General features: G+C 49.4%; 1 protein-coding gene across 14 annotated transcripts in view; it reads left to right on the forward strand.

The window, feature by feature from the left end:
* KIFC3 (kinesin family member C3) overlaps positions 1-10,045 on the forward strand; it is a 49,263-nt gene extending 39,218 nt beyond the window's left edge. For 6 of the 14 annotated variants that reach the window (XM_037877544.2, XM_043526289.1, XM_037877540.2 and 3 more), the window contains 5 exons: positions 1,347-1,476; positions 2,164-2,393; positions 5,109-5,243; positions 5,626-5,734; positions 7,977-10,045. In XM_037877544.2, coding sequence (XP_037733472.1) covers positions 1,347-1,476; positions 2,164-2,393; positions 5,109-5,243; positions 5,626-5,734; positions 7,977-8,002 — 630 coding nt within the window. In that variant the 3' untranslated portion in view covers positions 8,003-10,045. Of the gene's footprint in view, positions 1-1,346; positions 1,477-2,163; positions 2,394-5,108; positions 5,577-5,625; positions 6,465-7,976 lie in introns of those variants that run through there. The other 8 variants (XM_037877542.2, XM_027825692.3, XM_037877537.2 and 5 more) reach the window with 5 other exon arrangements.
* Positions 10,046-14,325: the final 4,280 nt, after the last annotated feature.

Below are 14,325 nucleotides of genomic sequence, written 5' to 3' on the forward strand. Positions count from 1 at the left end.
CCCCAATCCCGCACCCTGCCTCTACCCTCTCCTGCCCCTCCCCACCTCTTCCCACGGAGTAGAGTGGGCTGGAGCTGGGTTGCTTGCTGCTGCCGGCACCAGGCCCCCCGCTAACTCCCCAGGCTGCCCTGGACCCTGCGTCCTGAAGCACGGGGCCCCCCAAAGCGTGGGGCCTGGGGCAGTTGCCCCGGTCTGTCCTATGGATGGGACGGCTCTGCATAAGATGAAGGCAGTGGGCACAGATCCAAACCCTCCTAGACTCACGTGTGTGATAGACTGACACGTGTGATATTTGCCTCTTGTAGGAGTCAGACTGAAAACGAGGCACCCAACAGAATCGACCCAGAAAGCAGCTTGTAATGTGAGCTGTGTTTCTTCACATGCCTAAGATGTGCTGTAATTTCAATTTCACGAGTCAGCACTTCACAAAAACAGGGAGCAGGTGACAGATTTGTAAAGAATGAAGATACATTTAGTTGGGGTTGGTCCTGCTTTGAGCAGGGGGTTGGACTAGATGACCTTCTGAGGTCTTTTCCAACCCTCATCTTCTATGATTCTATGAAATGGAGGTCTAAAGTAATTACCTCTTCGAACTGGGTGTGTTTGTGAGGAGCAGGGAAGGGAGACTGGAATAGGGCCCTGAATATAATGTGACAAATGCCACATGATGAGACCAGTTCGGAGGTCAATAACCCTTTGTGTGAGCCACCAATAATTTAAAAATAAGATTTTGGGGCCTAGATGGCTCTCAGGGCGTTAGTGGGATACCAAACCTTTCTCCCACAGGTCGAAGGGCTGGACAGTGCCTTGTGTGAAATGAACTGTCAGGTCTCAGTCCACTTCTGTGTCCATATCCCAACTATATTGCCCCGCGACCCCCCCCAGACACCCACCCACCCACCCACTGGGTTTGCACCCTTGCTGGCAGTCTCTGAAAAGAGTGGGCCTTGTCCTCGAGAAGTACTCCCACCAGAAAAGGAGAGAGATGCACTGGCCAGAGATGTGTGATGGGAAACTAGCACTGACTGCTCATACCATACCTATTCTATGGGCAAATTTAGTGCTACTGTCAATCCAATATCTTTCGTGAGCAATTAAGGTCAGTCGTTGATGATTTCATTGCGGAAGGAATAGGGTTAATATTTGCCAGGGATTATGAGCATCTGCAAGCGAGAAAGGGCTGCCATTCATCCACTGGTGCTGAGCGTCAGCAAGGAAGATCTGCCAAAGACCTGCCCACCATGTTGTCATTTAAGAAAGTGGTAAATGTAGACGGGATAGATGAAGCTGCTGGCCAGAGAACACAATGAAATCCAAAGGCTCACGGCTTTCTGCCTCTCTCCCAGGTATTTGAATTTGGGCGCTCAAACAGAGTGACTGAGTACACCAGCCTCAACGAGCACAGCTCACGGTCTCACGCCCTCCTCATCGTCACAGTAAGAGGACTCGACTACAGCACAGGACTTAGAACCACAGGTTAGTGTCTCCTAGGAGGTGGAGGGTGAGACTGGTGATCACACCCGTGCTTGGATGACACAGGCCTAGAGATTTGGGTTCAACTGCTGAAGTGGGTAACAAGTGAAAAAAGAACTGGGTGTCACTGGCCTACTCCTTAGGGGATGCTTGTCTCTGACACAGAATTACTGGGAGTCAGTGTTTGGGAGCAGAATGCTCAGGGTGTTGCTGGTCAGGTCTGAGTTGTGTAGCCGGACTGAAAAAGAGGCTGGCTACTCTAGAACATCTGTAGTTATACATGCTAAGATAAGGTGCTCAGATTTCATGCTTCGGGACATCAGCTGATTGCTACAAGATCAAGAAGGAATTTTTACCCCCATGCATTGCACAATTGTGCAGTGATTCTGTATCAAGTGTAGGCAACCCTCAAAGGCCAGCTCAGCTTGTACAGTCCCATCTATTGGCCCTCTTTCATCAACTCTAAATGTAATGAAAATCCAAGCTGCAGGTTGATCTGTGGGGCTCTTTACTCATAATTCTCCATACCAATATAAAGTTTAGTGTGTCTAGTTCCTAACTGGAGAGGATGGGGATGTTCATTAATTGCTAGGCAGGCCCGACTGTGGCTAGCACTTCCACATGGGCCAAGCAGGTAACTGCATAGGATTATTAAGTTTGTGTGTGTATTTGTGTTTTGGCTGGTCATAGGGAAGCTGAACCTGGTGGACTTGGCTGGATCTGAACGGGTAGGCAGGTCTGGTGCAGAGGGAAGCAGGCTCCGGGAGGCCCAGTACATCAACAAGTCGCTGTCAGCACTAGGAGATGTGATTTATGCTCTGCGCGCCCGCCAGGGCCACGTGCCATTCCGCAACTCCAAACTGACCTACCTACTCCAAGACTCCCTCAGCGGAGATAGCAAAACCCTCATGATGGTGCAGGTAGGTTCTGGGGCCGACTGGGCAGATGAGGTAAGGAGAGATGGTTGACTGAATCAGGAAACTTTAAACTGTCAAAAAGCCAAGAGAAGTCCAGAACCTCATGGTCCAGAACCTCAGTGGGTTCTTAACAGGTCTGAGGAACGGACATAAGAAAGCTTGTCGTCTCAAGTTTGGATCGGTAGATACAATAGGGCTTCACTTGAGGTGTGGCTCTCCTCTGAAAGTGGCACTGTGGGGTTCTACATGGAGTGTCTCTAAATTTAATCAGTGGTGCTGTTTATAAGTGAAAAGATGGGCTTTTTCGTAACAGCTAGCAACTTGAGAGTCAAGTTGGATTTCTTCCATCTCATCACCAGTAATAAAGGCCCTGCAGGCCAAATTATGGCTTAGTGACACCTGAGCAACCCCCTTGGCTTCAGATTTTGCCTTCAGTGAGACCTGTGCAGTCCTGTTGCTGTCTGTGAGTTTGCACAGGTGTCACTGCCTGGAACCTACTTGGCAGGTTTGTCCCTAATGCATAAGAAGGAATAGAATTTGGCTTCCTCTCTCATAGCTGTGTTGGCTTCTGCATGGATAATAGGCGGAAAGAACAGTAAAAACTTGTTTTAGTTACTAAAGTGAGCAAGGCTGACCCTGAATGCCCCATGGGGAATAGATGAATAAGGAGGTGCCATTTTTACACAGTCATTTTTTAGAGTAGAAACCACACTTCTAAGAATAAGTTTGCAGTGCAACAACTGATACTATACTATACAATTTTAATGTGATCCACTAACTGCCTTATATGTTCGCTGGGCATTTATTTAAGCCGCTTCATTCTGTTTGTTCGGCTTGATTGGGGCAATACACAACATGTATTTATATAGCTGCCTTTGACCAGACTCAGGAATCAGTCACTGCCCTTCTGCTTTTTGGGAACACCCTCAATGTTACCACTGTGAGGAGTGGCACCCTCCTCTGGAAAATCTTCCTACACGCCCACTAGGATTAGCTCTTCCACTGGTGTAAACTGGCATAGATTCACTGCAGTCTTCCGACTTTGTGGGGGGGTGCATCCGTGTGCCCTTCTTTGTCGACGTTTGCTGCAGACCCCTGGGCTTCCCTACATGCCTTTACTTCCCACTTCAAACCATGCTCCTGTCACAACATGAAAGTGCTGCAGGCCATAACGTATTATAGCCCCCCTCTCCAACATCAGCCTCTCTTCTTGAGTTCTCCCAGTGCCGCTGTGGAATATCTGCACTTGGTCGGGTCTGTGCTGGTGATGAAGCATGAGGAATACATTACGTGTTGTGTAAATGTATGGCATTCCTCTCCCCTTTCCCTGCACTGCAGAGTAGCTTGTCATTTGGGACATGTCACGGACTGAAAGGGAAAGGTTCCAGTGCAATGGAAGGGGATACTCAGGTCTAGCTGAAAGCCTCCTCTTCCAACAGCGAATGGACACTTTGAGCTGGAGATGTTATTTCTAGCTTGGGGAGATGTACCCACAGTAGCTTTGTCTGAGCCAGTGCGCTAAAAATAGAACATAGCTGCGACAGTGCAACCAGTGAGGGGGCTGGCCACCCTAACTACAATCCGACTGAGGTCCGTAGGGATGGACTTAGGCAGTCAGCCCAGCCTGCTACCTACACGGCTGCAGCTACCCTTCTATTTTTAGCGTGGTAGTGGGATCAAAGCTAGTGCACACACGTCTATTCGAGCTGGAAATGACACCTCCCGCTCAAAGTAGAGACATGCCCTCAGTCACAGAGGAGGAGCACAGTTGTCCGTCACGGCACTCCACCAGCATCAGAGCCAAGAAGTCGGGGCATCCAATGAGATTCAGTCAGCCCTGCCTACCTGTCTGTTTACACTATTCCTGGGGGCACTGGTGTGAGGAAAAGACTGGATCTTGAAATAGAACCCGCAAAACTCATCCTTTTCTATTGTCTCTCTCTAATAGCTCTACTCAAAGAGAGCTCTGTTGTGCATGAGAGGAGGGAGGAAAGCTGGTAAATCCATTCACAGATTCTAGTACTGGGCAGGTCACAGAGATCTAGTTGTATATGGAAGTCTGAGAAATCTCATACTAAACTATGGCTCTAAATGTTCTCTAACAGCCAGGCCAGGCCAGGGAACATGTGGCTTTTTGGGGTGGGTTTCCCCCTCTCCTCTGTATTTTTCTGTGGTTGGCATTATCAGATTCTTAATAGTCTCTCTCTGCTCACCTCTATTTGTTCATGGTGGCCTGGGGTGTTTTTTTTAAACCTCCCTGCAGCTTGTGTGCCCCCTCCCCACCAGGAATTTCACCAATAAATCACTAGAATGCCTGTGTCTCCACTGTTCCCTTATGGAAGAGCCACTGAGCGGTTACCAGCTGCTGTAGCTTATTTCAGCTCTCCTACAAACAAAAGTGTGTTAGTTACAGGGAACACACTTGACTCTGATTGTAAAGCACCACATACATGTACAGTGCTATAATGGAAAATGATTTTTATTAATCGTAGGCTCTCAGCAGCTCTGAAATACTCTTGCTGTGACGGAGAGCTGGAACTTAGATTCTATCCAGCCTCACTGTAACTGCTGTCTGATAGTGAACACGGCTCTCCCAGTCCTGCCCCCCTCCTGTTACCAGGGATCGGCGGCTGCCCGCTGCGAGCAGTACGGCAATGCTGGGAGGGAGGCTGGGAGAGTTCAAGGCAGTGAATGCTGTGTATTTCTGTCTGGCTCCAGGTCTCTCCAGTGGAGAAGAACACAAGTGAGACTCTCTGTTCCCTTAAGTTTGCTGAGAGGGTTCGCTCCGTGGAACTGGGCCCTGTGTCCCGGAGAGCAGAACTAGGGTCCTGGTCTAGTCAGGAGCACTTAGAGGTAACTAACCAACCCCGTTGCGCTCTTCCATTGCCTTGCGTTAGATTGTTCTGTTGGGGCGCTGGTCACGTTCTGTTTCTCTGCGACACACACAACCTCCTCCACCCTGGGACAGTCTTTCTCCCTCTCTCACCAGCCCCAGGGCCTGAAGTTTGGAACTCCCCCTGAGGGCCCTTCCAGAATCTACCAGCCAGCTCAGAATACAACGGCCCCTTTTCTGACTGCCTCGAGCAGTAGTGGTCCCATCCGGCGCGGCCTGCATTCTTCACGTGGCAGATTGACTAGGCTGGCCCAGTGCGGTGATTTGTCTTTAAAAATCCTTAATGGTGCAGACAGTGTAGCTTTTCTTTGCCGTCTGATCCCGGGCTCTCGCTCTCTCTAGAATGATTCAGCAGGGGCAGCACAGCCCTCCATTCGAACACATTCTTCTCCTAGCTCCGGGACCCCTTTAAGACGAGCAGGCTCATTCCGGAGGAAGCTCCAGACCTCAGGTAGGTGCAGGGGAGAGGTCTCCTTCAGCCTCTCGGTGCTTCCCTATTTTCAATAATGCTTCTTGGCGCATGTGGACTGTGAATAACAAACTACAGACTCTTCACCCTCTGTCCAAACTGTATGAATTCCCACCCCCTCTGCCCCACCCAGCTATGGTTTCTGAGTCCCTCCCAGCAAGAAGAGAACTTCTTCTGAACGCATTCTTTGCACCAAAGGCTGACCCAGAGGGCTTGTCTTACCATAAATGTGTGGGCATTGTCTGATGCTGCAGAGCCAGAGCCCTTAGATCTCACTGAGGCAAGCTGCTTTATCCAGTGGCACATAGGCTGTAGAGAAAATTCACAAGCCCCTAACAGGGAGAAGTTAGGAGGCTCATATGAGTGGATAATGGTGTGACAGACTGATTATATCCTGGACAAACCTTAGGGAATTAAGACAGACTAATGTAATTGCTCTGGTTATCCACTCTTTGAAGCCACCCTCCTTGGATTTCAGATTGGATTCTCCAGAGACCCACAGACAAAAGAAGGGATTTTTGGATAAATAGCCTGGTTTTAAACTGGCTCCGGGCCTTCTTCCAGCAAATGGGCAGGACCCCTGGTCCACAGAGGGCCCCAGCCCTGAGGGACGGGTTGGAAGGGCTGGGTCTACTGCGGCCCTATAAGACCGTGTGCTTGTTCTCAGCTGAAGCTGTGATGAACTTGAAACAACAAGGAAAACCATTGTGTGTGTGGGGGGGGGGGGTGGGGGGGGGGGGGACTGGCTGCAGGTTGAAGGACTGCTCCTGCCAGAGCCCATATTAGGGTGGGGTGACCTCCGGTAAGCTATTTAGCATGTGTGTAGGTTCTTTTGTTGTTTTTAATATGTTTTCTGTGTGGTGCTTTTACCTTAAGAATAAAATTGGCTTGCTTAGAAAGAGCTGTATGGTAAACACTATTAACCATCTCTGCAGAGAAAGCAAGCGGCTGTACTGGGGCAGCCTGTCTCTGCTGGTGGGAATACCACACTGAAGGCAGAGAACTGCGCAGCCTGGAAATACCCCAGATAGAAGGGAGAGACGTGGGTCTCCATCCAAGAAAGGGAGCTGGAATCCTAATACCCTTGCTGGGGCCCTAAGGGAAAATACAAGGCAGTTGCCCAGAACTGTGACAAACGGCTCTTTTCTGATACATCCAGTCCCAGTGTGCGAAGAGCGATCCTAGGAACTGAGGTGTCCACGTGCTCTGTTGTGTTGTGCTCTATTCATGTTGCCTTTTGAGGGTCTTCACAGGACAGTTCCCCAGATAAATTCCAGAATAGACATGACTATAGAAAAGAGGGTTGGTAACAACTGGGGCTAGTGCAGCAGACAACTAACGGCTCATTCGCCTGGAATAAGTTCATTAACTAAACACAAAAGATCTGGAACATTCCCAGTTAAATCTCTTCCACCTCCCTTCTTGGAAGAGGACTCAGTGGTGATGCTGCCTGGTCTGAGATCTTAATCCCACCTGCTCCGCTTCTGCTCCAGCATCCATGTGGTGGGGAGCCGGTGCTGACCAAGGGAAGAGGTTTTCATTGCAGACCGCAAGCTCATGCTGTCGTCATCGCCTCTTGTTTAAGGACCAGTAATGGCCACACAGTTTGACAAGGCAGCACAGCAAAAACCACCCTTGGCAGCCCTTCCTGAAGGGGCACAAAGAGAGGGTGGTGCTACGTAACCAGCCTCAATCGATCCCCTTTGTGCACTGCTTTAAATCCCACGCCCAACTTCCCCTCCTCCTCGTAGCACTGAGAGAAAAAGTGGAGGAGGGGGAGGCTTCGTTGCAGGGGGCGGGAACATGTGTAACCTCGTCTCCAATGAAACTGTGTTGTTCACTTTGATTTCAGCCTGAAATTAGGGGAAGTCCTGGCCTCCAGGTGAGCATGTGCAGGTATGGAGGGCAGTCGGGTTTAAGCCTTTCTGTAAGCGGTGAAGGTCTCTACTTCAGTAAACGCTTAAGGAGGAAGGTCAAGTCTGCTCAATAACTGGCAAAGCGGGGCTTGTGTCTCAGAAACGGTGTGAGGTGGTTTGCAGTCTCTAATGCAGGGCGCTTTTTCTTTGGCAATCCATGTGCCAGGGTTACAGCTCGGGCCTTCCTTTGGTGGTAGCAGGGAGAAGCCCTCACACCCTAGAAGCACTGTCTCTACATTGGTGTTTGGGGCAGGAATTATGCATTCTCCCCTTTGCCATAGTATTGATGCTCTTTTCTTTCCTTGTAGGAAAGCTGAGGCCAGTCCCTGTGTGATGGACACACTCAGCTGGGAAACAGGATCTGCTCCAGCCGCAATGAGCTCATGCTGTGAAGGAGAACCCCTGCGTTTCAAGAGATCCGAAAACGGAAAGAGACTCTCCTCCTCCCCCACGCCTCTCCCACTGGATTGACAGTGCACACTACTGTGCCCTGTCACACATTCAGGAGCAAGCAGGACTCTGTGGGATCCAAGAGCCAAAGGTGAACACAGTTCTCTCCAGGCTCCCGAGCAGAGGCAGAAGCTCTTGGAAGCATGGACAACAGGTTGCTCCACTGCAGATGTGAAACCAGGTTGTCAGGTGCCGGTTCTCCTTCCTCCATCTCTGAACCAAGACTCCTGCACAAATAAAGTCCCACCTGGAGACTCGTGTCACCAGATAGGGGCACCAAGCTTGGCAGTGCACACTACGGACTCCATTGCTGGCAATGGATGCCCCTGGAGCTGGATTCTGGTGGACCTGAGCCCAGGGGCTTTTACCTGCGTACCTGTGGCACTTATGCATGTACACTTTTATTTGCCATATGGAGGTTTTTAGTGGATTTGAAGGGAGAGTAGAGCTGCCGGGGGCCTCTCCCATCTCACTGCCCCTGGCTTTATTTGTAAATGAATAAAGAGTATCACCAAGCTGTTGGTTTAAAACCTACCAACCAACCAACCGTGTCTGTGCTTTCCTCTGTGCAACGACCAGGGCTGCGTCTGTTCAGATCTGTTCATGGCTGTCCGGCTGCTGCCAGTGAGAGCTGTGGAAGGGAAGATCACGGACTTTCATGCCACTGTCTTCATCTCCTCATAGATAGCTGGGGTAAAGCTTGTGTAGGTGTCAGCTGGTCGAGGACAACCTAGCGGTAATTTATGGCAGGGACGTCCTCGTTGGCCCTGGTTCAAACTTCACGTCGACATACTTGCACACATGCTATTTCATTGTATTCTGCTGCCCGTCACACAACGCAGAGAGAGGGGAAGGGTCAATTTCAGAGGGGACGGTGTGTGCCTCTTATTCTTGGATTGAAACAGCATTTGGGGATCCAGAAGGGCCATAATTTGCTTGGCTAAAGCTCACAATCCATTCACTTTGAAGCAGTCTTCCACTCATTTTCACATCTGCAAACCACAGATGGGGACTGTCCTCTTCACCCACTTTGCCTAAAAATACAAGCAGTACCTTCTTCTGATCCCCCGTTGCTGTTTCTCAAGCAGTCCTCCCCCTCCACCAATCATCTCTTTAGTTGATTATAGCTGCGGAGGGTGGGGATAGCCACATAGGAAAGCAAGTTTGCTGGTCATTACGGTAAATGTTGAGGAAGAAATGTTCTAGCCCTTCCCTGCTGTTTGTCCCTTAGCAGAACTTTTCCAAGGAGCAGGCACTCTGCCATGACGAGTCCTGCACCCTCTGCGTATAAAAGCAGCAGCCAGCCACCACTAAAACCAGCTGAACTGTCTGCCTTAAACCAAGGATTCCTCATAGCCAGCCAGAGTTCCTTGGATCCAACTCTAGAGGCAAATGAAGCTCTTTAAGTGACTTTCATACCTTTATCCATCTGGCAGGAGAGGGATAGCGAGGTTAAGGTTAGAGCTGAGAAAAGCAACTATTGACTTTAAACTGGTGTTTTCCTTGTAGCAGCGACCCAGGCTTCCAGCTATCTAGCAGATATAACTTGGTACTGCTCTGCAGGAAGCTGGAGCAGCCAGGTGGTAACTGAATAGTGCAGCTGTCTTGCTTGCCAAAGACCAAGGGGATCTTAACACTGGGTTTAGAAAACTGAATCAATCTTTTCCTGGATCTGTGTCTCCCTGAGCCCTACTCCTGCAGAAACGTATGCACCAAAGTCTCCCATATGTGACCAGGGAATCTACTATTTATTTTGACGCTTGCATAGGCCAGCAAAGACTGGAATCCTGCTACCACTGAAAGCAAGATCAGGCCCCGCTGTGTGTGTGAGGCAGAACATTGGAGCCAGAACCCTTTCTTACCATCCCTCTGCTTCTCACCACTACCCCCACCCCCACATTGCATGCAGGACTTGACATACAGGGCTGGGCAAAAAGCACCCGTTAATGTGCCAGTGTAGTAAGGCTGCTGCTGAGCAGCAATCGAATGCTTAAAAAAGCTTCAAATAAAGCTAATTGTAAAGCTATTTAAAAACAGTCTTCTCTCTTTCTAAACAGGTCAGTGTGTTCGTTCATGGAAGCGTCTGAAATATTTATATCCTCTCTTACAGTCTCTGAAAAGAAACAAGCAAAAAACGTTGGTTTATACAGTTAAGTGTGGATGTTGTCTAACCTTTGGGGGTGGGGTGGGGTGCGGTGGATGGAGTCCAAGAGCTGTTGTTTAGAGCAGCTGCCCAAATACAGCCAACAGGGTGTGCTGGCCTGCGTTACAGAGGACAGGCTGCATTTGTCAATCTTCCCTGTATTACAAACACTTGATTCCACCTTGGCTCTTTCTAAGCTTGTTCTTGCGCTGTGGATTCTATTTAAAAAAACCCAGCCTTTTGTAAGATTAGATGTTTTTATGTATTTTAATAAAAAGATCCTGTTTTGTAACAAAACTTATTTTAAATAAATTGTATAAAGCAACTGCTTTCACGCTATTGGTTTGCCTGCTGCTAGTTTATGATCTCTCTCCTGCTCGCTGCTGCAACAGCTTAAAATTCTTTCCTCTCCCATTTTACTGCCACTTGCAAAATGTGTTGCTTTGATCAATCTTTTCATGCTTTATCCTAAAGCGCCTATTTAATCTCTCTTTTTGCTGCTGTTTATTACAATCTGAGGTGCAGCTTGTCTTCTGCAGGCCGCTGCCTAAGAAACATACAAAAACATAGGAGCTTTTACCATCACAGACCTTGAACTTGTCATTTTTGGAGCAGGGTAGAATTATTCTCTTTTCTATTTATCGGTGGGAGGGAGAGAGGCCACAGCTAGGGAATCAGGCAGTTGGCCTGAAAAGGATTACATGCCTGCTCGCTGCAGGGAGTCAGAAAATAGAGGGAGAATGTAGGTCTCCACTTCTAATCGAACCTTAAGCAGCATGTGTCATCCTCCCCACAATTAGTACCCCTGTGGGAATTCTGCACCACTGCACATGCGCAGAATTTGTGTCCCCCACACATTTCTTTGATTCCCTGCAGAAAAATGACTTTCTGAGGGGGAATCAAAGGGAAGCCACAAGAGCAGTCATGTGACCCTCCCCAGCAGTAAGTTTTGGGTGTCCAGGGCAGCCAGCAGAGAGAGGTAAATCACTGTGGGGCAGGAGATGGGACTGGGGAAGAGCTGACTGGCAGCGCCCTCCCTGCACCGGGCTCAGCTGCTAGTCCCAGCTGGGCTGGGGAGGATAGGACTGCCTCTTCCCCTGCATGACATCCAGGGCCAGGTCAGACTCACCCCCAGATTTCTCCCCTGGCTGCAGGCAGCTCTGCAAACTCCCCCTCCCCCTGCTTCCTTCACCCATTGCTCCTCAGCTGCATGGGGAGGGATCCCTGTACAGGGAGCTGCTCCCCCATCTGCCCAACGCCCATGCATCCAGACCCCCTCATACCCAGACACTCCTGCTGAGCCTCATTCCCCTGCACTCAGAACCACCCCCAAGATGAGCCCCACTCCCCCAGCATCTAGACCCCCCTTTGAGCCCCACCCACTCCAACCCCCCTGCCAAGTGCTATCCCCCCCATACCCAGACCCTGCCCCACTAAGCCCCAACCACCTTCACCTAGACTCCCCTGCAGAGTTCCATTACCATTGCACCCAACCCCCCCCTCCCCCCAACAAGCCCCTTTGTATCCAGATCTTCCCTGCACCTGGATCCCCCACTGAGCTGCCCACACCCAGATTGCCCCCCAGAGAACCCTCAACCCACACCTGGAACCCCACACACTAAGCCCCTCCACACTTGGATCCTGCCTTGCCCACACAGAGGGCAGGGCCCTGGGGTGTTTTTGGGGCAGGCCCAGTCCTTGCGCTGTCAGGGTTGGGTGCAGCCTCACCACTGAGTTCGTGCCCTGGGTGGGGGGAATCTTCACCATGATCTCCCCCCACCTCTAGGTAGCTAGGGGTCTGTGTTCCCTACTGTCATGCTAGAGTCTCCGCATTTATTTGACAAAAAAAAGTGCAGAATTTTGCAGAATTTTAAAATGTGTGCAGAATTTCTATTTTTTTGGCACAACATGCCCTCAGGAGTAAATTAGGACAAGGAGAGGGTTGCAGCTTCACACTGGCTTCTGTGCACAAGCATGTAAGTGGGGAGGAAACTGAAGGGCAGCACCTGATGCAGGTACAGAGTCAGGAAAAGACTTGCAGGAGGTGGATGGAAAGAATGGCATTGCAGTTGCCTAGGTCAGCTGCTATGTGGGGAAGGAGGAGTTGGGCAAGGATGAGATGGGGCTAGGCCATAGCGTCTCCAGCTCCTTAACTAAGGCTGCTTAGTTTGTGTGAGATTCAGGGTTTAGCAATGATCAGTCTCTTTCCTCAGCTAACACCCCATTCCAGCTACATACCTGACTCCCCTCTGTCCCAGATTTGTTAGAACAGTTGTGTACCACTTCCCGTACAGAGCAAACGGGAACTCTGGCTCCACATCTCACTCTGCTCTCCCATGCCTCCGCAGTTCCTGACCTGAGGCTGCTCAGCCTCATACCTCTGCTCTACAACAGTCTCCCTCCCCATCAAGCAGTGGCCAGGAATGGTAAGGGAGAAAGAGTAGTAGACAGTAGATTCCCTACATTTATTCTTTGCTCTTCCCCTCACTTCTGGAGTTCACACAACTGCTGAGCTGGAACTAGGCAGTGGGGTGCTGGAGACAGCAGCGGATTCAGATTTAACCAGAGATGAATTTCATTTACCAGACACACTATTTTTTATTTCACCTGTTTATAGGGAAACACTTGCAAAACACCTAGAGCTGGGGGACAAATCATTAATCAGCAGCCTCCAAACTAACAGCTCCAGGAGACAGCCTCACAGAGAGAGACAATGCACTCCAAGACTAACCACGATGGATCAGTTCCTAGACTACTAAATGATCGAAGATTAAAGGATAAAGCATAGGCAAAACCCTGAAGAGCCAATTATAGGCTAACACCAATGTGCGTTCCAGCATGTCAGAAAGCTAGTATTTGGCCAAGATATTTATTTTAAGCAGCAGACTAAACCTCTACGCACTCAACCATGAAAAACATCTGTTACCACAGTCTGAGGCATGAGCCACCATGCTCACAAGTGGAGCCAGGACTTCCCAGCAAGCACCTACTTACTGCATCACAGAAGAGTCACAAACTCAACCAAGCAACTGGGCATTTGCTCCATGCTCCTCGGAAACAACCCCAGCAGAGGTTAGTTCCTTCAGGCTGGCAGAGCTCTCCAAAGAATTACGGAAAGCAGCTGATGAGTGGTCTCAGGATGCAAATCACTTAGCCTGAGGAGGCTGCACCCAACCCATAGAACCACATTGTCTCTTCACAGCTGAAGAGGCCAGTGTTAGAAGTTTAACATATAATTGTGTTTACAGAGGTCCAATGTATTTAACAAAACAAAAACAAAACAAACAAAAGAAGATGTTCTAACTCAACTGTTGCCCCCACCACATTCATTAGGAGAGAAACCACCTCTCTCCACATCAGCCCAGCTGCTCCACGCGGACACGGGCACAGCTGCAGAATGACTATTTGCATTACTGGCTGTTTTGTGAAAGACAAAGAGTCAGGCAGAGAGAAAAACAACCAATTGCGCCATTTCTGATGCAGGAACAGCTGATTCTGAGAAAGGCAGTTTTCCTCCAGCTCAAGTTATTTTCATAACATTTCCTCCATCCTTCACCAAGTATCCTGGCCTTTTTCAGGTGTTCTGATGATAAACCTGCAACTTTTGGCCTACTACAATTGCAACCGATCTACACAGAGTGCCAGGGTAATCCTCACTCAAGCATGGATCACTGCTTACTTACAAAGTTGACACATGACAAGAAGCTCTCTGTCTAGTGAGTATTGGGCAATCCTTACCCGCATGCCATTCTGCCTTAGGCGCGCACTGAAGTGTGTGCAGTATTACACAATTCTTCTCCCTTCTGTCCTTTCAGAGTAGCAGCCGTGTTAGTCTGTATTCGCAAAAAGAAAAAGAGTACTTGTGGCACCTTAGAGACTAACAGATTTATTTGAGCATAAGCTTTCGTGAGCTACAGCTCACTTCATCGGATGTTTCCACAGTATGCATCCGATGAAGTGAGCTGTAGCTCACGAAAGCTCATGCTCAAATAAATCGGTTAGTCTCTAAGGTGCCACAAGTACTCTTTTCCTTCTGTCCTTATTTCTCAAGTACACCCGTTTCT

The sequence above is a fragment of the Chelonia mydas genome, chromosome 12 (genome assembly GCF_015237465.2).
Source record: "Chelonia mydas isolate rCheMyd1 chromosome 12, rCheMyd1.pri.v2, whole genome shotgun sequence".
Lineage (NCBI taxonomy): Eukaryota > Metazoa > Chordata > Testudines > Cheloniidae > Chelonia > Chelonia mydas.